Source organism: Dipteris shenzhenensis, chromosome 6 (assembly GCF_047967505.1).
Source record: "Dipteris shenzhenensis isolate YYH24624 ecotype China chromosome 6, Dip_SZ_1.0, whole genome shotgun sequence".
In the NCBI taxonomy this organism is placed as follows: domain Eukaryota; kingdom Viridiplantae; phylum Streptophyta; class Polypodiopsida; order Gleicheniales; family Dipteridaceae; genus Dipteris; species Dipteris shenzhenensis.
In genome coordinates this window covers 40,371,461-40,394,218 of record NC_141601.1, presented here as the reverse complement: position 1 = coordinate 40,394,218, position 22,758 = coordinate 40,371,461, and the positions used below count along the sequence as shown (strand labels likewise).

The 22,758-nt window shown below is 46.0% G+C and overlaps 1 protein-coding gene across 1 annotated transcript in view; it reads left to right on the top strand.

Moving 5' to 3' along the window:
* Window positions 1–5,210, top strand: part of LOC147901170 (ketose-bisphosphate aldolase class-II family protein) — a 386,949-nt gene extending 381,739 nt beyond the window's left edge. The window contains exon 42 of the mRNA XM_087375500.1: window positions 4,840–5,210. Within this exon, the coding sequence (XP_087231626.1) occupies window positions 4,840–5,022 (183 nt within the window). The 3' untranslated portion in view covers window positions 5,023–5,210. The remainder of the gene's footprint in view (window positions 1–4,839) is intronic.
* The last annotated feature ends 17,548 nt before the right edge of the window (window positions 5,211–22,758 follow it).

Sequence of the window (22,758 nt, the reverse complement as noted above, 5' to 3'; positions counted from 1 at the left end):
ATCTCCACTTGGCACACACACACACATATATAATATATATATATATATAGTTCCCAAATGTAGTGAAGGAAGCATTTGCCCTCTCTGAACGTGTCCTAGTATAAGTGAGGGGCGGGAAGTCCACTGGAGAAAGGATGATACGATGCTATCTTGTGCCAATGGGAGTCAATGCCTTCTCCAAATGAGAAAGAGTATCAATAAAGTGGAAGGCAGGAACTCGAAAAAGTCTCCACAATCAGCTAGGGGAGTAAATGTATTGCTTTGCATGAGTTGAAATGGAGCAAAGTCCCCAACTACATTGAGGGAGCCAAAGCAGAAAAGGAGGCATCCACTCTAGTAGCTCTATCTGAAGGTCATATTATATTAGTGTGGGCCAAACCAAGTCCTCCAGTAGGAGGAAGGACCTGGTGACCTGAAGGAGAGAGAGGTTGATTAGGAGTCTAAGGAGGCATACGATGGGCATGAGGGGACTTGTGATCCAAGGGAGCAAGAGTAGCAAGCTTACCATCCTCCATCGACAACGAGGAGCAGGGGCCAAAGAAGGATCGTGTTGAGTGAGGGGAGCATTCTTTCTTTTCTTCTTGAGCACCTTTTTCTTCTTTGGGAAATCCTTGACAAAATGCCCTAAGAGTTTGCAAACGTGATATTGATCTTGATGACCAGTGATCTCGAATTGAAAGAGGTATCCATCTAGTCTCTAAAGCAATGCATGAGACAAGGGGGTAATGCAAGAGAGAGGGGAAAAGCATGAGAAATAGCCATTTGAATGAGGATTAGTCTGTGCATTTCTCTCATGCTTTAACCATTTGTCTTTCCATTCATTTCTTTCATGTCTCTTCATTCAAAATTTCCATGAATGCAATGTGAATAAGTTACATGATCATTATAATGATCATCAAAAGACTAATTTATCTATCATCATCGTTGCAACAATATCATAATGTTTCCTTGAGACTTTGTCCTTCTCATATTACCATTTATAAGCAACTACATTCAATTCCTCTTAACATCACCCAAACATGTAGCATTTCATAGCATTTCTGGGAAAGTTCTTTTTCAGGCTAGAACGTGTTGCGCTGGCATGACTTATTATTGAAAAATTTTTCACTAACATGGAGCACAAAATTGGTGCAAATTTTGGATATTCCAACATCACCAATGCATCCGGAGTGCCCCAAAACGACTTTCAAATCACGAAAATCGGACTTAATATGAGGGAGAAATTACATTTTTAGGCAAAAAACAATTGCCTAAAAATGTCATTTCTCCCTCACCTGAAGTCCGATTTTAGTGATTCAAAAGTCATTTTAGGGGTTTTGGGGCATTTTTGACGCATTGGTGATGTTAAAATCTCTAAATTGTGCATCAAAATTTTTTTGGGGGGTTTTGGGCCACTTCAAATGAATTGGCATGGCTTGATTTACGCAAAATTTTTTGTCCAAAACTACATCATCATTAACATCACCCTTTTAATGAGAAGCTATGAGAATGGTGCAAAGGGACTCTATCTATACCACAATCAATACTTTACTACTTAAACCTCCTACTCCCAAAGAGGTATACTTATGCCACTGAGACTGCACAAATACCACTACTATCATTAAACTTAATTTTCACTTGAGGAAATGGCAAATTTTTTATGATAATGATGATCATGAGCCTGGTAAATTTTTTTCCTCTACTAGATGCCCTCTGTACACTAATGCTGGTTGTCCTCTATGCAGTAATGTCATTTTGGTGGGTTTTGCTCGGTTTCTTCTTTGATCAAAAAATCTTGCTCGGAGTTCGACTGGTCAGAGGTTTTAGATGTAGACCTTGTGCTCATGTGCCCAAGGAGTTGACAGCTAAAGGAGAATACCAACAAATGCGTCATTGCTGGTTAAAATGACCAAAGTTAAGCCTATAGGTTTTATCATATGGAATCAAAGAAATTCATTGAATAGAGATATCATCTTCAAATACAGAAATATTCATTAAGCTAGTTCCTACATGCAGCCAGACTTTGTGGTAGATGATTTGCAAGACGAGGATTAACAAAAAGAAGGCCCAGAGCATCTAGCTCAGCCAACACAAGCAGCTCAGCAAGAGCATAAGCAGGCTTTGCGACACTTAAAAGGGGTTCAGAAGGAGACCAAAAATTACCAAAGTGGTATTTGAAGACACAAGAAGATTTGAAATTCAGGAATCGCCTCAAAGAAACAAGAAAAGGAAATCAAACACAATGCAACAGCTGAAAAAGTATAAACGCAGCATTTGTGTTGCATGTTCTAGATGAGGACAAACCTCATACGTTCACACACGCTGTTTAGCATGTGCATTGGAAGAATGCCATAGGAAGCAAGGTATGGATGCCATGGTGAAATAAGATCTACTTGATCTTCCATTTGAGAAGAATGTGATTGGATGCCACCACATTACAAAAGGAAAGATAAAGTAGATGGATACATTGATAAGTACAAGGCAAGGTTGGTTGCCGAGGGATACTCCCAAAGATAGATTTGACTGAAACTTTTGCACCAATTGCAAAGTTTACACCATCAGGACGAACACTTCCCATGCAGTACACTACTCGTGTCCTATTGAAAAATGGATGTCAAATCTGTATTTTTAATTGGAGATTGCATCGTGGAGGTATATATAGAGCATCCATTGGGTTTGTGGGGAAGGGGCAAGACCTCGTCTCGTACCAGAAACCACCGCTCAAGAGGATCAAGAGGCCCCGCTCAAGGTTCCATAAATTTGGTTCACGAAGTTTTCATGCCAGCAACATATGCTAGCCAGCCTTAGACTTCCAACACTGCCAATCAGCCAGAAACTGCAGACACTGGAAGAGCAAATGCAGGGAGGGTGCACCGTTTAGTTTAAACATATATATAAGGGCAGATTCACGACATTAATTACAGAGCCACCTAACAGCTTGGGAAAACACACTTGATGACGATGGACATAAGCGCTGCAATCGCCTATGCGGATGCTATGGACTGGGCAGCAGCTATTTATTTCCACGGGGCAAGCATTGGCGTGAGTAGGAAATCATAAACATGATGGACCACTAGGCATATGGTGTGAGGAAATGGAGTCAAGAGGAGTCGATTTGGTGTGTTCTAGTGTGAGTTCTAGTCTAGTGTGTCCTATGGATGCCACGTGTCACATTGGGAGTTATCCCATATGCATTGGTGTTCATATGTGTGTGTGTGGTCTATATAAGAGCTGTACTTGTCTAGTGTCAAAATCAATCAAGTATCAAGCTACAAGCTCTTTGGTCTACATGTAAGTACTTTCATTTGTTCATTGCTTAGTCATTTCATTTCCATATGTCTTTCTTTGAGTATCATTATCTCTCTCCCTAGCCTACCCTCTCTCTCTCCCTTCTCCACCATATGCCTTCATATGGACACTCATCAAATGCTCTATTTCATTCGCCGTGTCACATGAAGGGCCTACATGCTAGGGATGAGGAGAGGCCACCTATATTGCATGGGTGTGTGGCAGCACTTCTTGCTGCAGGGGCTGAGTAGTGCCGCAGCACGTCCCGTCCAGGATGATTCAAGTCAAACGCTACTTATAATGGCTGAGCTTCACAGATGTTCCTATCATCATTGCTCTGGTGGGAAGTGCATCAAAATGTGCATTTTTAGAACCCTTGCATAGAATCTGCATATTACTGCATTTAAAGGACTTGTATTCAACAGAAGGCAGTAGACTAAGGTGATTCTCCCTACATTTGCACACATAAGCAGGCAAAGTTCATGGTGAAGCGAGGTTTGTGCATGCAACTCAATAATACTTAGAGAAAAAGAAATTAAAAGATAAGATAGAGAGAGGCCATTTGGGGATGGAAGACAAGGAAGGGGGATGAAAAGTAGAGTATGAACGGTTAAAAAATTGCAAGAAACCTATGGGGTCAACAGAACAATGACAACAAGGGAAAGCAAATGAAGATGACAGGAATGAAGTATGGAAAGGATGTGGCCAGGTTGTGGTGAACTAAGAAGGCAGGCCAACGAGCCACAAAAAGGAGGTAAGGACAGGTAGATAAGACAGAAAAAAGGGGCCAACAGCAGGAGGGCCAACGTGCAGCAAAAACAATGCATAGACAAAAGAGAACGTTAAGGACAGGTAGATGATACAAGGAAAAAAGGGGCCAACAGCAGGAGGTCCAATGAGCAGCAAAAACAATGCTCAGACAAAAAGGAGGGAGGCCAACATGCAAGAGGGAAAGAGGGCCAACGAGCAGCAAAACAGAGGTACGGACAGGTCGGAGGGATCCAATGAACAGGGAAAAGGTGTAAGAATAGCTAGAGGTAAGGTGTACGGGCAGAGCAGATAGCAAGAAAGGGGTGAATGTGTAGGGAAAGGGGAGTATGAGGGTGTCAGAAGTAGAGGTAGGAAGGGCAACCAGTGTAGAAAGTCCAGCAGCAGGAAAATCATAAGAAGATGATAGGGAGGTCAGAGGAGGACGAGGAGCAATATAAAGACCAAAAGCATAGAGGAACACAAAGGCCATTCCAAACAAGACTTAGATTTTATTTGTAGTGAACAAGGTCTAGGAACATGGCACAGTGGATTAGGTAGTGCATTGGAATCAACATCCTGGTCATCTAAGCCTTTAAACAGACACCAGAATCCTCCTTGCCTCATTTATTTTGTAAATTTATATAAATAGGTAGAGAGATTTCTGTTGTTCTGACATTTCTAGAATACTTCATGCTGTAATTTTTTTTGAAATTGATGAGGTTAATCTTCCCAGTTTTTCAAGAATATGCAGCATATTATACCACAATTTCAGGGAGATTTGCAATCTAAAGATTGCTTACAAGATGGAATGCTTCATTGCAGGAATGCATAAAACATGGTGTCCGCAAGTTCAATGTAAACACAGAGGTGCGCTCTGCATATATGGCTGCTCTGAAAACCACCAAGAATGAGCTGCTTGATGTTTTTAGTTCTGCAGAGGAAGCAATGCAGGCTGTTGTTGCAGAGAAGATACAGTTGTTTGGTTCAGTAGGAAAAGCTTTTTGACACACCAATTATTTGTGAATTTTCAAACAGTAGTGGAATTTTCATGCACCTTTGAAGGACATTCAGCTATGAGAATTCTGCTTACAATGGATACAAATTTTGTCATCGAGTGCTGACATCGAAAAAATTGTGCACTGCTTTTTTCTCTCCCCCCAACTCTTTTCCTCTTTCATCAATCTATAATGAGACAACAGAAAATTTTTGAAATTAAATGCACTCGTTCTAAGGAAACTCAATTCTCAAAGCGATTTATAGCATGTGTGAGATTCACAAATCATGACCGTGCTTATGCAGCAGCAGGAGTGAGAACTCCATAGCTTGACATAAAATATCAGGTTCCCAATGACAAATATTATCCTTGAGAGTTACACTGATTGCTGAAAATTCCCATTCCTTGAATCACCTCCATACTAAAAAATATTGATGAGTTAAAGATCTTACGAAACACCAGTCAATCTTTTAACATGCTTATGGTGGTAAAACAGAAGGATGCAATGACAAGTCTACAAGAGGAAGATACAAATTATGTATGTATCCACTAGACCTTTTTTTCCACTATTTACACCACAACCACTCTACCCCCCCGTGGGAACAAGACCACCCAACATGCACTTAATCGCACATTTTCCCTAGACACCTCTGATCTTCAAGACTTCTTATCACATCCTGAAGCTCCGGAAGTCCCCCTTCTTCCTCTGGTCTCCATAGCAAAGACGGGTTACAACTGCACACACTAGAACAGCCTTTTGCATAAATTAAAACTCCCTGTACCATATTCTCTGCTAGCTGCGAAGTATGCAGCGTGACTTAGCCATTGCATGAGCTCAACCTCCCAAGAAAGACCCATCAACCTAAAACAAAACAAAATCCATCCACTGTAGAATAACTCATCCACAGTATTAGGGCCCTGCTAGACCTCACATGCATGCTGCCCGCCAAGAACAATAGTAGAAACATCAAGACCCGAATGGAAACACTGCCATATAGTGCATCAATTCATGCCACACAATGCTTTCCCCAACCTAGCCAAGGCACAAGCCAAAAAGCACCACCACAACCAAGAGGAGCTGTCATAGCGAACTCCAAACAAGAACATTTTGTCCAATCTCAATATTGACACCTTACTGTGAAGTATTCAAACCTGCATGATCATTGATAGCATCCAACCAATCAACAAACTCACCCCACTGCCGAGACACCAAACAATTCCACTAGTCATTAGGCATCACAACTGTAGCATGAAGATGGCCCATCTCCACATAAGCCACAACCTTTGAAGTCAACTCCACAAACATAGATCCTTTGGACTGAAGATCCCTCTCTACTCCCCAATCCTTGCAAACTGTAATACCCTCAGACACATCACTTCAGTGATCGACGAATCCCAGGAGCAAATGAGCATCCTCAAAGAATGCTCCCAGAAAATACCTGATATGCTTCACACTGGCTGCTACGCATCATGTTTCAATGAGAGCTTTGTCAAAGCATTTACAAGTTCAACCTCCTCATCATGCATAACTGGAATGCCCTCTTGGGCACTCATCATCTCCTTCACTTCCTCACATACAACTACATAATCAACCCCCTTTTCCTCCTCCACTAAAGGTGAAGGCAACAGAGCATCAACACAATCTGCCAGTGGAAAAACAGGTTTACACATCCTGATTTTTTCTGCCATACCACAACATTGAGCCACATTTTGCAACTTCCATTCTTTCTTTTAAGCAATGAACATTACTTCTTCCCCTTCTTCACACCTTACCTTCAAAACTGTGGTAACAATGCATCCACAAAGGACTTTACCTTAAAATGTTCCAAGCCACCATCATCTAAAAAAGCAAGTGCATCCAAATACTTTTTCCATAATTTCCTGAACCTCAGTGCCACCTGAAAGACTCTTCAGACCCTCAATCTTCTGCAAAATTATTAAAGGATATTCTCATAGCTTAAACAGCTCAACCAAGGCACTAGACAAGGCAATCCCAACTGTTCATGACTATTGGAGGCAAAGACCTGTACCACATAAGTGCATTGTCCCCAAGAAATCACCCAACCAATATATTAGCCCACTCTTCCCCAGGCTAATTGTACAACATGTCTGCTCCTCAGAAAACACGTAAATAAACCCCAAGGTCTTCTCCCCTGGATCCACAAAACACTAGCAATTCCATCAAAGGCAAGCCACAAGATGGTCACCCAGCAACCAGACCCCAAACTATTCACCAAAAATTCCCAGACTGTGGTCTTCCCACACCTTCATGTATGCTCATCAGGGAATACATGTAAATACCCGCCAAGGTCCGCCCCCTTGGATCCACAAAACACTGGCAACTCCATCAAAAGCAAGCCACAAGATGGTCACCCAGCAAACTCCAATCAGACCCCAAACTATTCTCAAAAAAAATTCCACACTGTGGTCTTCCCACACCTCCATGTAGGCATCAGTTCATCATCCACACCTTCCTCAAAAACACTGTCAAACAGCCTCAGAAACTTCTGTACACAGTCAAACACAGCCACTCTGTAATAGTCCACGGACCATATAATACCCTTCTACTTTCCCCCGGCTGCGTGAATCAGTTGTGCATTTACTGATCGATTCCTTTGCATTTACTGATCGATCTCTGTGCATTTACTGATTGATTCCTTTGCATCAGAGAAACCTTCAGAATCATCCAGATTGACCCTTGTATATTGCACCTTGGCTGAAAACGATACTACTCTGATTCAAATGATGGGAAAGCACTGTGGGGGTTAAAGGTCACTGTGCCTTAACCCCGGTTATGTACAATACTCAAACACAAGGGTGGTTCTGCACCCACCAAACTTGTGTGGCTCTCTATCTCTCTTGCCCGCTCTCTCCTACTCTCTTTGGATTATATATTGATGAGCTAGAGATGTTTATACAGATGACAGGCGGTGTGGGCTCTACTCTCTCAGGATCCTCCATTCCTATCCTCCTGTATGCGGACGATGTGGTTCTCATTTCCTCTACTGCTCAGGGCCTCCAGGCACATATTGAGGCACTCCACAGGTTTTGCCAGGACAGGGGGTTGACCGTAAACCTTGGCAAGACCAAGGTTATGGTTTTCAACACCTCTGATCGTATTTATAGCACGGATGAGTTTTGCTTCACATATGACGGACAGCCCATTGAGCTTGTTAGAGAGTACACTTATTTGGGGGCAGTTTTCAGGGGACCGGTTTTCACCATGACATATGCAGCACGAGATAGGATTAGTAAAGGGTATGCTTCGTTGGCTCATCTTGAGCGTCAGTGTTTTCAGTCCCACTTTCAGCATCCCGATACGAAATCCTTGCTTTTTGATACATTGGTGAGACCAGCTGCGATGTATGCAGCTCCTTTCTGGGCAGGAGACCTCGGCGTTGCAGATTGGAGACGAGTAGAGAGGTTACAGATCATCATGTTCTCTCGGCTCATTAGGGCCAAGGCTACAGTTCCGCACGAGATCATGCTAGCAGAGTTTGGAGCTACTCCCCTTGCATTGGATGCAGCGTTTCAGTCGGTCATGTATTTGCATAGGGTTAGGGAGTTTGGAGACTCAGCAGCAGCAGGCAGAGCTCGGTTGCCATGGTTAGCACTTGCATCTTCTATGGAGTTGGCACGGATACTGCTGGTACTTCAGACTCACTAGGTGGCTCACATCTCTTGGACTAGACATGGATAGACTGCCTCCCTTCCGATACAGCATAGATGCCCCTCATCTCGAGTTGACTCGCCACGAGCTTAGCCAGGTCACGAGAGCAGACTTGCTGCAGCTTCATACGTATCGCACTTGGATTTATCCCACGCAGCTTCCGACGAAGATGGCTACATATCGTGACCACTTCCTTCGGATCTCAGAGGATGGATTTGTCATTTCACCAGGCTATACAGGTATCCACATGTCCCACTCACTGAGGATTGCCCTTGGCCAGCTTAGAGTCTCTTCGCATCAGCTCGAGATAGAGGCTGGTATGATGCGACGCATGGAGGATGGACGGCGACCAGGCCGAGAGACCAGGATTTGCCCTTGTTGCACCATGGGAGAGGTGGAGTCAGAGGAGCACTTCATTTGCAGATGCCCGCTATATTATGAGCTCAGAGGTAGATTCCACTGTCTCTTCACAGATGGCTTTGGACCTCTCTCACGAGTGATGGACTACGAGGATCAGCATTGCCTAGCTCTTTATGTCAGGGAGGCCACTATGCTTCGACGAGACTACCTCAGAGACCATCAGCACAGACCGGAGCGTGATAGAGCCCAGCCTGATAGAGCTCAGGCACACGCTATACCAGAGGACAGAGACCAGGAGGAGCACGAGGAGGTCAGAGCTCACACAGGACACATGCCTCCACCCTGTGGATGTACATATGAGATGTCCACCCTGTGGATGTACATATGAGATGGTTTGTAGACGCCGCAGGATCTTGTTACATAGGGGACGTACTCGTCGCTTCATCTCCAGACGATCCAGGATGATGGCAGCTTTTCGGAGGAGACTTACTCATGGAGATCTCGCCCCACTAGCCGCTCACCTCACCTTTGCTCAGATTTGTACTCTCATAGCAGGAGGCAGAGTCGATGGACAGGATTTCCAGTATTATTTTGGTTCTCAGACTCCGTGACACCTGGACTTGTATCTTTGCATTGGCATATTGTACTCATCCCCCCATTTTGCACCCAGGGGCGGTTTCCTTGCATCTAGTTTACTTTGTATTTAGGCTCAGATTTGACATTATGTACTTTCACTTGCATTGTATTGCGTAGCACTTAGATGATATTCGACGATGCCTCTTCTTTGTGGCACGTTGATTTTGTGCTATCTTGTATGCAGAGTTCTTGATGTCCCATGGGCCCATTTTGGCCTTTAGTGGACAATAATACACTTTCTTTCTTTCTTTCTTTCTCTCCTTCTTCCGTTCTTGCTTCCGTTGAGAGCACTCTTAACTGGTATCAGAGCCCGAGTGATCTAGCTGAGCGTGCGTGAATGCTGGAAGCTCAGCAGCTCTGTGGGAGGAAGGAGAAGCTCTGTGGGAAGCTTTGTGGGTGACTTTACTTGCATCCAAGTGTGCAGAGACCTTGGAGAAACCTTTGGAAAATTCACTTTGGCTTTGCAAAGTGGTTTTGAGAGCCTGTTAAGAGCTTTCAAAGAAAAAGTCGTTTTTTGAGCTTTTCCCTGTTCCGTTCGATGACAGAGACTCCATATTGACTTGTAGAGGCAACTATTGCTTGCTTTTGGTGTCCACATTACTTCAGGAGCTTGGAAACACCTTCATTCTTGAATCTGGGATCATTTCATTGGATTTCTGACTCACTGTGTCAGTTCCTGTGTTTTTTTTGCCCGGGTATTGGAACTCAAGTTTGGAGCAACCATTTGCAGATCTGTCAGTTCCGGTGGACTCAGGAGGTCCTAAAACTTCTATGTTGCTCATCATTCGCACTCCGGTGGAGTTTACAAACAGCTCTGTTTCCAAAAACGTTTTTCAGTCCGTGTGTTGGACCCAGTGATTGAGACCACGGTTTCCAAAACCGTCTGTCCCATTGTGTTCCGGACGCCCAAAAACCCCTACCTATCAGTTCTTGCACGATTCGGTGGAGGATTTTCAGAGTTATAGATCTCTGTGTATTCGATTTCGTCTCTTTGTTATGCATTTTTCATTCTAAGGTTTTGAAACCTTAGATTTATGCCACATGGCAGTGGATAAGTATTGACTCCCATTTCTCACTCATCGGTTGGGATTTTGGAGTTCTGGTAGAAGAGAGATATTTGTAGATTTTCTTGCTGAGTCCGATTATGCAATGGCGCCCATGTTTTGAGGCATCTCAGGTTCTATTTTCAGTAGCGCTCATTACCGTGGGACTATGATTTCTTGAGCATACCTTATGCAGATCACTCTGGTTGCAGTTTGAGCAGTGTGCGCTCATTCGTGGTATGCATTGGTTGCAATGGATGATTTATAGGCCATTTGGATGCATTGCGGTCCTTGTTGGATGCGCTAATAGGCCCAAATTGCCTTGTGGGATGCTATTTTTTATGGACGCTTTGCACATGGATGCTATTTTAAGTTGAGGGATAGCTTTGACACATTGCAGGTGATGCACTGATAGTGCAAAGCTCTCTTGGATGAGATATTATTGATGCATATGCCAGTGGACGGTGTTTATGCTTGAGTCATTTGGCACTTATTGGCATTTTCTTTTGGGCCAGATTTGCTCATATGGATGCATAGTATATGCACATGAGTCAGATGCTTTGAGCTTTGAGTTTTGGTGATATTTCACTCTATTGTGGCATACACATTTGGGTGCACCTGGTATTTGGTGTGATTCTCTCTTGAGGCACTAGCATTAAGTTTGTTGCGGATTACACAGGTAATGCAGATGCTTAAAGACAATTCAGAAACTGAGACAGGTTTCGGTTTTCCTTGTTTTAATTGAGGCTGGAGGCAATGGTCTCACCTATCCAATTTGATTTGTCTGGTGATGATTGTCTAGAGAGTTTTCTATGTGCTTGCAGCTGTACCATGGAATGTAAGCCCCACATGACGAAGTGTAAAGGGGCTTGACATCATAAGAGGGATGGGCTCACAGGTGCGTCAATGCCCCACTTGTGAGTGCAAAGGGGCTTGACATCCGGTTCAGCCCTAAAGGCAGCCCTTTCCTCTGCTGTGCTTGGACTGAACAGAAGGCTGCCATGTGGGCAGCAATTGTACATCCTTCATGTCACTTCAGGGCAGCCAATGAGGCCACCCTGGATAGCACACAGGGCTCGCAGAGCTGCAGCCATGTGGGCTGCTGTGCAGGCCTGCATAGGCCCCTATACTGACTGGGTCGGCAGACCCTAGTGACTAGTCTGTGGTTTTACAGACTGGCCAGTCGGCAGTCTATGGGGATCCAGGAGGGACTCTACAGCAGAGGTTCAGGAAACAGAGCTTGTGTTGGTGCCATACCTCAGTGGGTGTTTGCTGAAGGTGTTAGAACAGATATGACAGGTTTGGATATCTATACACCTTTCTTTGGCTGTACATCTCTGTGTACGTGGCCTCTATATTATCTTGTATATGCACAAGTCTTGAAGCAAGATAAGTGGGTGTTTTACTGTGGCATATCTTCCGCACTAGATGTCTTGCATTCTCAGATGGTGATTGCAAGGACATAAGTATATCTACACGTTGGATAAGCTATGCTATGCTACAGGCAATTGTTGGTTTGTTTCGTGTGTGTGTGTGTACTAGGTTCTCATCTCGTCCTTTGAGGCTATCTCAGATTACTACGCATGCATTATACAAAATCCTTTTGCCTCAACCTTGGATTTCAGAAAGGGGTGATTCTCTTTGGCAAATGCATCGGTAAGCTAAGTGGTGGAGGAAAGACTGCAGCAACTTTGGGCATACAAGGTTCCACTTTGGCAAAAGGTTTTTTTATGGTGAATGCTTCTTGGAATTTTTCCATTTGGACAGTTGCTGACCCATAGACACATCTACTTTATGTCATCGGCGTCTTATTTCTCGGGAGACTGTGTCTCATTTATTCTGGCATTACCCGTGTTCTCGACAGTTTCTGGATTCTCTTCGACAGAGGCTACAAGCGAGATTCCCGACTGTTCTCTTTGGGAAATTTTTTTGGTTCTTTGGTTTTCATCCGTAGTGACCGGAGTTTCATCTTTTCTTTGTTTGGGTTTACTATTGGGCACTTTGGACTTTATGGCAGACCGCAATTGTAAAGTCTTTAGTGATCCCAATTTTTCTTTGTTTGCTTTCTTTAAGCGTTCTCCGTAGCAATTTTTCTTTGATTGCTTGCAGACTCGCTAAATAGATCAGGATGTATATTTGGCTTATATTGAGATCTTCAATTGATGTATTTTCTAACGCCTCTTTTTTGAGGTGACTATTCTTGTAATATAATCAATCAAAGTTTTTACTAAAAAAAGTGTGTATTGGGTTCTTGTGTTTGTGGTGTGTGGAGAGGAGAGGTGGAGAGGCATGCTTCAGCCCAGTCCGTGTGCGAGCTATCATGGCTTTCTGTGCCCTTTTTTGGTTCCCGTGTCAGCCCACGAGCCCTAGTGTTGATTCTGCTCTGCTTTTCTCGCCCTCGTTTTTCTGATGCAGGTCCTATCAACATTCCGTACAGTGCTGTATTGTTCCATATAGCCTGTACGGCCACGCTCTGCACAGCTTTGTCGTGAAGCTTACTGTGTTTTTCTTCTTTTTCTTCCTCCTTCGTTCCCTTTTAACGTCATCAAAATCTCTTTGTCGTTCTTTGTTCCAACCTTCTTCAATCTCGTAAATAACACCCCCTCTCTCTTTGTTGTATGCTCTATTTCAGTCACTATCCTCTTTCACTATCTCTTTCTACCCTTTACCTTCAACTTGTTCAACGCTCTTTCCCTTTCCTACCTCTCCTTTTTCGCTTTACAGGTTTTCAACGACTATTATGAAGACATACACAAATAAAAGGCAAAAGCAGGATTTGGGTCAGGATGACCCCGGGCATGTTTCTTTGGAGGCTTAGTTACTTTATGATGTGATGCATGAAGGTTTTGATGATATACGCAAGGATTGGAAGGGTCCTACTCCCACAGTTGGAATAATGGTGGAAGTAGAAGATATTGTCGATTTGGTGCGTGAGTATGCCAAGCATGCATCCCAAATGCAAGGCCTAAAGCTACTCTGCCGTGTACAGAAACGGAAAATAAGAAGATAAAAAATGGGTATTTATCCATCACAAGAAGGATTAGAAAATTGAAGGCAGGATGCCGGTTGCAGCGGATGTTGGAAATTGGCTGACATGCACTTTGGGGGACTGTTTTGTTCGCAAAGTGCATTGTGCAGCTAGGGGCTTCTATGGTGGATGAACATCACAAGCAGATGCTACTTGAGCACTCCCCTCTTTTTTATGGCCAGCAGATGGTACATGCTCTCCCTTGGTCGCCTACCAGGGATTATCAGGCTTTGATCAGGCATCGTTGTCCTGTGTGGTGGAGGTTGTGGACTTCCCTCAATGCCTTGCTTCTTTGTTGCCAAAAATTGCAGCCTCTTTGGGGAAGGTGGTGTGTCCACCATGACCAAATGGCAACTCGAATATATTTTGCATTTTGTGGGATACATAATCCCACTCCAGACTGATACTCTGTTACAGTAAATAATGTTGCAATGGGCAATGCATTTTACAAGTCGAAATGGGGCTTATTTGCAGGAGCTTGCTTTGAATGTAAAAAGTTTGGGAACATGGCTTCACAATGCCCGCTAGTCCTACATAAAATGCCTCTAGATGCTATGCCTGTTGGTATGCATCCTAAGGATACTTCTGTCTCTTCTTAGGCCAAGAATAAGTCAAATAAACCAGCAAATGCAGCTCAAGATAAGGGGAAAGCTCCTGCTGCGTCAAATGCTACTGTTTCTCCCTCGATGCCTTCAGCTTCTCAATTGAAAGTAAGGGAAAAAACTTTGCAGGAAGCTTGGCAGAGTCCAAGAAAAATTATGACAGCAAGAAGACCTCTTCCATCACGTACTTGGAATGGTTCGTCATCAACTGGGAATACTCCTCAAGAAAATTCAGGAATTGGAATTACATGGGCTGCAGCCAATCGTACCCTCTTTCCTAAAGAGGAAGTGTCTGCTCTTTTATCTTCTCCACAGACATTAGTTTCATCTAAAAGTCGGGGGCCGGATCCTAAGGTTGAAATGCAAGCTTGAGCTTTTGAGTTCCCCAATGTAAATACTTAGTAAATATGCTGTCATACATAAAGTGTCTTACTCTCAATGTACAGGGTCTTTGCGATCCCAGGAAATGGAAGTTGGTTTGGGGTTATCTGCATCAAATGCAGCCTGACATAGTTGCATTGCAAGAGCACAATCAGCATATGTATGCTGGTCATTATGGGAATTTCTTTGGTTATGATATTTTCTATGCAAGAGAACATACTTTTTCAGGGGTGGTTTTCCTTGTGAAACATGAATTACAGCCAGTGGTTGCTCTAAATGATAGTCAAGGTAGATGGTTGATTATCCAATGTCTTATACAGGGGGAAGTTTTTGAGTTTGCTTCAGTTTATGCGCCACAATCCTCTTGTAGTAGAGGTTTAATTTGGGCTCATATGCAAAGTTATCCCTGGAAACAACATGCATTCATTTGTGGAGATTTGAATAATGCTCCTCAACCAGGTGATAATACATCAGGTCATACTCATATGTTAGCATCTGAGCTTCAGCATTGGTGTACTTTATTGACTCAGCTTGCTCTTATTGATTTGTGGAAAGAATCACAGCATATGCTGCCTGGTTACACTTTTCAACACAATGCTCAGTTTGCTTATCGGGCTCGGTTGGATAGATGGTATAGAGTTGATCCTCATCATTCTGATTTTCACACGGTCAATTTATGGGTGGATTACACGTTTCCATATTCTGATCATGCCCCTTTGTGGCTAAGGATTGCTCTCCATGAGATACCTGATGACAGGCTTGTTCATAGAAAATTGCTAATTGTCAACAACAGTTATTTGCAGCGTGAAGCATACAAGACACTGGTTAAAGATGTGGTTCAGCCACTATCTTGACAGGCTGCCATTGGTATTGATTTTGCTTGGGAAGCCTTTGTCACACGAATGCAAGCTGTCATTCGTAGTTATGGCAAAAGCTACTTGAAGACCTTGTTTTGCTCGGGCAAATGTCAGGCGAAATATTATTTGCAATGCAATGACAATAGGAAAATAGTTAAATGGGAAACACGTGTAAGACAGAGAGCCTTTTTGGATAAAGGCTGCTCCTCTAAAGCCTTTTTTTTTTTTTTCAAGAAAGAGACTTCTATTAAGTAAGAGAAAATCCTACGAGAGCAAGCTCAAAGCGGAATACATCATGAAATCATAAGGATAAATAAAACCCCCTCAAAAGTGAGGTGGAAAACAACCAAGGATTTTTTAAAGGGTTGCATTATAGAAGATCTTCTCAAAAGATTTGCAGGGCTTTATTATCAGATGGTGTTTGGACTTCTTCCAGGGCAGAGCAGGGCAGAGCTTGCTGCAGCTTGTGTTTGACATTTTTCTTCTCAGTTTGGAAAAGCTAATTAACCTTCGCAAGAGGTTATTACAGCAGCAAGGGGAAATTTGTTACAGCATAGCACTCCAATTGTCTCTCAAGCACAGGCCTTGGATTTGGAAGCTCCTTTCACTGAACAAGAGCTAAGTGATGCTGTCAAATCATGTGGTAGATGGAAATCTCCTGGTTGGGATGGTCTGACGGTGGAATTTTACTTGGCTTTTTGGGATTAGCTAAAAATCCCTTTGCTGCAAATGATCAATACTGCTTGGCGAAATCAATGTATGCCGGATGCTTGGAAGAAAGGGTTGGTTAAACTTCTTCCCAAGAAGCCCATTTGTGAGTCATTAGCTGATTGGAGGCCCATTACTTTGATGCCGGTGATATACAAGATAATCACCAAAATGGTGGTTGATCGGATAAAGGAATATTTACATGATGGCTTGCATTCTGCTCAGTATGGCTTTATTCCACAATGCCATATTACAGATAACATTGCAAATGCCTATGTTGGGATTGAGTATGCCAAGTATATAGAGCAAGATGTGCTTATCTTGCAGGTAGATATTGCGAAGGCATTTGACACCATTCAATGGGACTTTATAGCTCAGACTATGCAAGCTTTGGGATTTGGTAAAAACTGCAATTTTATCTTTTGGATTTATCAGGATAGCAAAGTTTGACACTTAGATGTTTAGTTCGGCAAGGTTGCCCTCTCAGTGCTTTTTGTATGCTACAGCCAGGCATCCAATGCTTCAATATATTGATCATTTGGTGGCGACAAATACATTACATGGGCTGAAAATTCCTGCAAGTCCACTATCATCATTGAGCCCATCATCTTCAGTTGGAAACATCTGGGCCATTCGACCACTTTCAAATGCATCCTCCTCGTCATCATCTTCAACATCCTCTTCGGATGTAACATCATCAAGCTCCTCCATGGCCTCCTCTTCAAGCACTCGTGGTTTCAACAATGGAGGTCCTTCGGCCACGGCTGCCTCCACGTGGATGTCATATGTCCACTTTGGAACTTGCTCCTCATACCCCACATCACCTAGCGCATCCAACATTTTGTGATTGGCATATATATATACGAGCTTCTCAGCTCGATCGTCTAAAAGCCTGTTGCGCAAAGTGCTATGAATGAACTTGTAGTGGCTCCAATTCCTCTCAGAGCTTGAGTTAGAGCACATCTGAGCAAGAACTCTCACAGCTATTGGTTGCAAGAGCTTGCACGATGCCTCCACAATGCTCCGTTCATCATCCACCATTTCCAAGCAGGTGTACTTTCAGCCAATGCTTGCACATTCTCTGAAGCAAACAACCCCTCTTTGCATTGATACTGTGCCAATTCGTTACAACACTTTACAAACTCACGGTTGTTGGGATAATGCCCACGCACCACTCTATGGAAGTCATCCATTACAATCGGAATCTCTTCGGGCTTCATGTTCCACCACTCAGGGTCTAAGAGATACCCAACACTATGCAATGGATTGTGAGCTTGCTCTCATCTTACCTTGAAGAATCGATGCAATCCCCATAGTTTTGCAACAAAAGGACACCTTTCACTCTCATGCCCTGTAAAGTAAAGAAAAGAAGACGTCTTATAGAGATTAGAAAGGAAGACAAAGAAACCAAACACAATAACCTCAAGGCGGAGCCGTGAGGTTCTGACATAGTCAACTCTAGTGTGACAGGGTTATGTGCTTTATTCCAAACATTCACCAGAGCGAGAGACATGAAAATTTGAAAGTCTATGGGCTATCAAAATTTTCAGCAGACGTGTTTTCCCCCCTTCGGCGATGCACATCAAAAAATTCTTGCCCCCCAGCAAGTGTAGTGCGGCCCAAAATGTTTCAAAACACAGATAGGCCAAAGAGCACACTATTGGATTTGATGTTGTACATCGTGAAATGCAATGATTGTTTACAAGCTTAGGAGTGACATAGCAAGGAAGTAGAGGGGAAAACAATCAATGCAAAATTGTAAATAGTGATGGAGTTATTAATTGATCTTTGCACATGCAAAAATTATACATTTTCAATTTCTTATATTCTAGGGTGAATCAAGATACAAATATCAATAAGGTGGGAAAAATTTGGCTGCTCCGGCTGCTCCCCTCCCGCCATCTCCTCCTCCCGCAGCCCCTTTCGCATCCTTTGCCTCGCTCCCCCTCGCCGCCTCCCCCCTCGACCTCCTCCGCAACTTCTCCACCCTGCCTTCCCATCACCTGTTGCCTACCCTCCCCTCTCGCCTCGACTTCCCGCGTTGCCCCCCCGCCTCCCCTCTCTGCTTCCTCGCTCCCCCTTCTCCTCCCCTCCCCGTTGCTCCTCCCCGCCTCCCCCACTACCCCCTCTCGCCTACTTCTGCCACCTCTACCACCTCCCCCCTTCCACCTTCTCTGCCTCCTACCGCCCCCACCTCCGCCTCCTGCTGCCCCCACCTCCTCGCCCCTCCGCCTTCTCCGCCTCCTTCTCTCCTCCCCCCCCCTCCGCCTGCTGCCTTCTCCCGCCTCCTCTTCGCCCCTTGCCCTCGCCTTCTCTCCCTCCTCGCTTTCTCGTCCCCCCCCCCCCTCCTCCGCCTTCCGTCCTCCCTGCCTTCCTCTCTCCTCTTTCGTCCTTACCCCCCCCTCACTCTGCCTCGTCTCCGCCTCCCCCTCTGTCCTTTTTCCCTTTCTCTTCTTCCTCCCCTGCAGCGGGAGCATTTGCGCTTGTTAAGGCGAAAGAAAACCTTGGTGGTGACCCTTGGTCTGGCGAGAGGGGCTCTATGACAGCACCCTAGAATCCCACATCCGTCAAGGTTCTTCTTGCCCCAGTTGACAAGCAACAGGTACAACAGGCAGTTCAATCCCTCCAGGACAAGGCGCTTGTGGGCCTCACACCTACACGGAGACAGGTGAGAGAGTGGATCCAAGCAAGCTTGACATTAGAGGGTGACCACATCCAAGAGGTCACCATCTATGGACGAGGCGTTTTTCTCATCCAGCTGAGCTCCCCTGACACCACCTTGACACTTGTGGAGCAGAGCCCCTACTCCTTGGCCCGCACCTTGTCTACCTCTTTCCTTGGTATCATGGTTCACAGTGGAGGACATGGACACGACACGCCATGTTCCACGGTTCCCGGTTACACTTTGTTTCCCAGGGCTCCCCAAGGAGTATCGAGCCATCCTCCCTTCCATTGGACGGGCATTTGGCATGGTGCTAGAGTCCCCATCAGAGACGATCGCCTCCGTTCTAGCAGAGGATGGAGTCCCCAGTACTAGACTGGTGGTGGAGAGTCGGAAGTTCCTCCCGAGTTGATCCTTCTCGAGACCCTGGAAGGGGGCACACTTCGGCAGAGGGTGGAGATCTCCAGGTTACTAGGCTAGTGTCTTTAATGCAGACAGATGGGCCACCTCGCTAGAGATTGCCCCCGTGGCCTCCCTCGCGTGCCTCCTCCACCGAGTAGGCAGAGTCAGTAGGCCCAAGTTCAACGCCCTCTCAGGCAAGAAGAGCAAGAGTCTCAGACCCCATGGGTTACCCCCTCGAAAGGGAACTGGACACAGGTTAAAAAGAAAACAAAAACAAGCAAGCAGGCCTGCAAACGCCACAAATAGAGGGCCAACCGCAAGGAGAGGGACAGAGTTGACCGAGGCCTCGAAAGAGGAACAATAGGAGCCCCTCCCAGAAGCGGGATCCTCTGCCCATTCAACCGTTCCTCCAGCTTCGGAAGTCCAGCCTCCGCACCCACCCTTGCAGCAGCAGAGAGCCCCAGGAGCTCTAGATGCGGCGATAGCGGAAGCCGTAGTCGCTAGCCCGACGAGGGCCGTGGAGGAGCCAATCCAGAGCCTCGGCAAGCCTGATCAGCAGGGGGGCCTGGGATCGGCCTTTTTCCTCCTTCTCCCCCTCCCCCCCCCCCCCCAACCCCTCCCCCTCCTCCTCTTCACTTCCCCCTCCCCCTCCAGGGTTCCCCCCGCCCCCTCCTCCCTCCTTAGCCCCCCCTCCGATGGTCACTCTCACCACCCAACCCGCATCCTCTGTCCCCCATGTCCTGACCTCTGCCTCTCCCACTGCTCCCCTCTCCGCTCCAGTAGCAGCTTCTTCCTCTTCAACACCCTTGCCATCATGCAAGGGAACGACGATGCCCCCTTCAGCCTCCTCATCATAGCAGCAAATCCGCTCAGAGAGGGATCCTGAGAGACAAGGCTTGTCCTCTCGGCCAGTAGCTCCCAATCTCCAGCCTGGGCGTCCCTTACCGTGGGACTTTTGGAGGTTAGGACCATGGAACTATTTGGAGATTCCGGACTCATAGCCTCTACCATTGGAGGTCACGCTCATGGTCCTTCAGCCCCGCAAGGGGGGTTTGATCAGTGCAGTGGGATCTCAGACACACCCCGTTTGGAGATTTCTGTTTGCCTCCACAGGGTTGGAGAAGTGGTCCCCGGAGGTGTTTGATGCTGTTTTGGATAATTAGCTTATGCTCATGATGGACGAGTGGATGGGCCCAGAGGGACTAGATCTTTGGTAAGCCCATGGCGCGAAGGTGAACTTTCAGCTGAGCTTCATGCGAGAGGAGCCGGTGTGTGGTTTAGCGATGGGAGTTATCAGATTGCCGATGGAGGCAAAGGTGGACTAGGCACACTTCTGGCCCCTCTAGACGTGTGCGGATTTGCTCGGGGTGGAAGCCTCTCTCATGATGAAGTGGGCATAGAAGATCGGTATTGAGCCGACATCCACCCTAGTACGACACCGCATAGACACTGACTACTCGCCCTCCAAACCCCCGGCAAAATCACATAAGGCAGTCTCTCTAGGACAGGCACCCACCCACAGGAGAGCCTTGTTTTCGACTCCCCTGTCTTCATGAGCTGGACCATAGTGAGTTGGATCGTACACGAGCTCCACGACTGTGTTCGTAGTCAGCTGTAGTACCTGATGCTCTAGCAGGAGTTGCAGAGGGCAGCGGTAGGGCGAGCAGTGGACATCCTTATGATTCAAGAGCACATGTTTTTAGCAGCAGACATCAGACGACGCCATCACCTTCTTCCAGGGAGAGGTCCAGACCGCAGTAGGACGGAGCGGAGGGGTTTGCATCTCAGTCTCACAGACCTTGGCTCCAGAGTTTTACGATCAGGGCGAGCTCATTCTAGGACGAGCAGTTTGGATGGGAGTTCGGACGGGAGAGTCTAGGATTGGAATCCTGAACGTGTATGCCCCAGCGTGTAGGCAGCATCACTCGGCCTTTTGGAGGAGGCTATCAGAGTGTCTTTTGGATGTTGAATCATGGATTGTTGGAGGGGACTTCAACAACCTAGAGTTTGGGGAAGACAAGCAGGGTGGCACCTTGTTCTCTGAGATGCCAGCAGCAGAGCGTAGTACTTGGGAGCAGTTCATTTTCATGATTAGTGGTAGAGATCCATGGCGAGAGCTAGAGTTCAGCAGGACTCCTGGCAGCCTTCTCTTCTCCTTTGGACAGAAGAGACACGATGGATTGCTCAAGAGATTAGATCGCTTCTATATTGGGGACTGGGCATTACACAGAGGCGGCGCTACTGGGATTCTAGCAGGTACCACGATGTCCGACCACTCTCTAGTGGTACTTCACTTGGATCAGCCTTGCCGAGGTCTCCCCCAAAAGGGGTCTGCATCCCAGAGGACCTCTTGCAGGATGAGGAGATTCAGCAGGTTATGGTAGAGATCTGGGAGCACTCAGAGATGGCACCGAGTGAGGGCTGGGCTACATGGGTTGCCAATGCGATTCAGAGGAGTAGTGTGGAGCTGCAAGCTCACACCCTCAGACGAAGGAGGACCCTTTAGGAGTGCGAGCGGGCTTTGAGGAGAGACCTTGCCTCCATCGAGAGGCTCAGGGAGCAGGACCTAGTGTCTCAATGGCTTAGTGACAGATTGGAGAGCGCTCGTCTCGAGCTTCAGGACACGGAGCTGCGGCGGGCTAAGTTCTCTTATCATTCCTCCCGGGCCCAATGGGTACAGCAGGGCGATAGGATGACGAAGCAGTTCTTTCAGACTATTGGGCCCCGATCGACCGGCACACAGCTACAGCGTCTCCGGGACTCGCAGGGCATCATGCACACTAATCCACAGGAGATTCTTGACATGACCTTCGGTTTTTATAGCCAGCTCTTTCAGATAGAGAGGATGACCCCAGCCGGTCTTGTGGCTCGAGAGCTAGGTTTGGGATCACGTTCCGACAGTAGTCTCGCAGGACCTATGCAGTAGACTTGAGGAGCCTTTCACAGATGAGGAGCTCTGGGAAGCCCTCAAGGCTCTCTCGACCCAAAAATGTCCAGGGGAGGATGACTTGACTCCGGCCTTCTTCCGGAACTTCTGGGAGATTATCTCCACCCCTTTCTATGTAGCCTGCCAGGAGATTTTCGACACAAGTCTTCTCCCTTAGTCCTTGCGCAGGGGGTGGATTTGTTTGATCCCGAAAGGGGGAGATAGGTCAGATATCCTACAGTGGAGGCTGATCACTTTGCTTGATACTGCATACAAGATCCTCGCCAAGGTCTTGAGTTTGCGGTTACGGCCTCATCTTACCGACATCATCCATGACACACAGACTGGGTTTGTCTAGGAGCGCAGCATCCTGGACAACATCTTCACATTCTCGGAGGCAGTGGATTGGTCCAGGGAGGAGTCACAGCCACTGGCCATCCTTCTCTTGGACTTCGAGAAGACCTACGACATG